The sequence below is a fragment of the Onychostoma macrolepis genome, chromosome 21 (assembly GCF_012432095.1).
Source record: "Onychostoma macrolepis isolate SWU-2019 chromosome 21, ASM1243209v1, whole genome shotgun sequence".
NCBI lineage: Eukaryota > Metazoa > Chordata > Actinopteri > Cypriniformes > Cyprinidae > Onychostoma > Onychostoma macrolepis.
This window is the reverse complement of record NC_081175.1, coordinates 16,316,743-16,319,876: the sequence shown is the minus strand read 5'-3', so window position 1 is coordinate 16,319,876 and position 3,134 is coordinate 16,316,743. Positions and strand designations below refer to the sequence as shown.

Genomic DNA, 3,134 nt, shown 5'->3' with positions numbered 1-3,134 from the left:
TGAGTTTTAAAGGATTACATTTTTGACTACAGGGGGGCTTTAATTATTGCCCTGATGGTGGAAATGGACATTTTCACTGCTCTAGCTCTTTTCTTAAAGCCACTTCACTAATTTGTGAAGCTCAATTATCTTTTGCTGCACATCAAAAATATATTTATTATAAATAAAATTATCTTTGGCTTTTCTCATTGTGATGGACGATTAGGGGAATTTGGACTTTGTTTTCCCTCCTGTTTACATTGCTGTGAAACAGGAAGCCATGCTGGATAATTTCATGTTCATAATCCCCCTGGAGTGCTCAAAATTGTAAATATGAATGGGACTTCAGAGATATTTTACTCATAAGAATTTCTAGGGGTACCAATATTTGTGTCCAATGTGTATTTGAGAAAAACATTTATTTCATAATGAGATTTTGACACACTGAGGAAGGCTTGGTAGCCAAACGTTTGTGTCTATTCCCTAATGGTAATGATTGTAAAATTAAATGAAAAAGAAGATTGTTCTCATGAGTGCGGATCATTAATTCTTCTACAAAGTACTTTAACAGATTGACGCACCAAAACAAAAGAATCAAGTAGCGGAGGAGCGCGGTGCAAACGACGTTGTTGATAATGAGATTTTCCCCCATTTTCAATTATTTTAGTTCAATGAAAGGTTAGATTTTTTTGGATTTTTTAAAATAAAAGATCAAAAGGATTAATAATGCAGGTTTATTTTCAGAGCTTTCTTTTATCATATATTTACCAAGGGTGCCAATAATTCTGACCCCGACTGTATATGTTAGAAGTTAGAATATGTTTAGGCCTATAGCATTATAAAATGTTTATTATAAAATATAAGTTACTACAGAGAATAACAATGATAACAAAAAAGGCATTTGTTATTATTAGCACTATAATGTGTGACACAAAGTGTGTTCTGAGCCGAGGCCTGAATTGTTTAGATTGCTTTGGAGGCCTATGAGGAGCACATCTGTTATGGTGATGCATTAGACAGCAACAAGGTTTTACATTAGATATGTATATCTCTTTTTAATTATTTGATGTACATTGCTTACAAATAATATAATTTCCATCCACATTTATTGATCAAGTGAAATATGAAAGGTCTATTTTGACTTTTTAATAATCTTATGAAAAAAATGCACATCCAATTAATGCATACACAATTGTGTATTTTAAATACAACACATAAATTAAAAGTACATAATGTTATGATTTTGAAAAGCATGATGGGGTTGTTACGGGTCTTTGAATGTCAAATTTACATGGAATTAGAATTCAGTTTAATTCAAAAACATGATTTAAAGTCACATAGAAGTTAACATCTTTGTTTAGTTGTGTTTTCACTTCACAGATTAGACTTCAGCTGCTTACTTCTCATACTGAGAACAGCATTGTTTTGCACTCTCACTTGTGTTACAAAGATCCTACTTTAAAGACAATAACGTATTTTTAGAGCCAAACAGTCTAAAAATATTGGCTCTCAGTGTTTTAACACTCATTCCATAGATGGCTGGATTTAGAATGGTAGGAAATATCAAGAAATAAAGAGACATAAACATTTGCGTTTCAAAGGAAAGATAACTTGTGTCAAAGCGACTTTGTACAATTTCAAAAAAACATCCCACACTATAGTTGAGTATTGCAAATAAGTGTGGAGTGCAAGTCTTCAATGCTTTTATTTTAGACTCTTTAGTGGCAGTAAAGCATATTTTCAGAATATGTCCATATGAGTAGAAAGTCATTGCAAGCTGAGGAAAAGAGTATACAACAACAAAAAACAATCCCAATACGCTCTCAGTATATGTGTTCCCGCAAGACATTTTGACCAGATAAAAGTTGAGGCAGTAAACCCTCCCCAGTCGGTTTTGACAGATTGTCAAGCGCAGAGTCATAATAAAAAACACAACAAATGTCATTAAAGGATACCCCCAAGAGAAGGCAATCAGTTTATACACTTTTGTGATTGTCATAATACTGTGATACTGCAGCGGGTAGCAGATGGCCACATAGCGATCGTAGCACATGACTGACAGAATGGTGAACTCTATGATAGCATATGTGTGCAGGAAATAAGTTTGAGCCTTACAACATGCCAAAGATATCTCATGAGAAGGAGACATTAAAGTGCCCAGCAAAGGGGGAAGCAAAGCCGTGCCACCGTAGATGCCATTTACAGCCAAGTTACATAGAAAGTAATTCATAGGGTTATGAAGCACTTTGTTGATAATTATGACAAAAATCACAATGGTGTTAGCAAAGAGTACAAGCATGTATAACATGAGAAAGGTCACAAAATAAAGGTATTTAAGGTCCTCCATTCTGTAAAAAGCTTCCAATATAATCGATGACACGACAGATGAGTTTTTCATCTTAAAATGTTCAATACACTCTAAAAACAAAATTGGTATGTTAGATTTTTCTCAAATATCTATTTTTTCTTGTTTTAGATTAACAGGTGCCTTTTTTTTTTTTAGGATTCAGTCTCCATTGTCTCTAGGTGCTGGCAGCTTTCCAGTCCATCTGTAAAGTGAAGATACCTGCAAACAGTGATCCAGATAGTTCAAATCATAACAGGTGGATGACACAACATGATTCTTACTTTACAGTGTATTTGTGCGGTTTATATAGAGTATTGTGTATAACCTTGGATGGCTGTCTAGGGGTTTCATATCACATGATCATTGAATCTTTGGTAACACTTTATTTCGATAGTCCACTTTAGACATTCTACTAACAGTAAGTAACTTTGCAACTACATGTCAAATAACAGTCATTAGAATATTAGTAGACTGTCTGTTTAATATCTTCTAACACTTTATTTTGATGGGTTCACAACATACAACATACTGACTATGAGAAACTTTGCAAGTATATGTCAACTTATTCTACTAATCCTAAACCTACCCCAACAGTCTACTCTGAGAGTTGGTAGACATGTAGCTGCAAATTAATGAGAATTAGCTGACATGTAGTTACAAAGTTACTTATAATTAGTAGAATGTCTAAAGTGGACTATCAAAATAAAGTGTAACCGAATCTTTAGATAATATCTATAGAAAAAATGTGCAAAACAAAATTGCATATGTATTTTTCCATTGAGTATCATATTTGATAAATCAGTACTTA

At 33.4% G+C, this 3,134-nt stretch overlaps 1 protein-coding gene across 1 annotated transcript; it reads right to left on the bottom strand.

Annotated features, from left to right (window-relative positions):
* Positions 1–1,432: 1,432 nt before the first annotated feature.
* On the bottom strand, positions 1,433–2,377 carry LOC131528349 (olfactory receptor 4B13-like). The gene has a single exon (XM_058757446.1). It carries the CDS (start codon positions 2,375–2,377, stop codon positions 1,433–1,435), a length of 945 nt encoding a protein of 314 aa, XP_058613429.1.
* Positions 2,378–3,134: the final 757 nt, after the last annotated feature.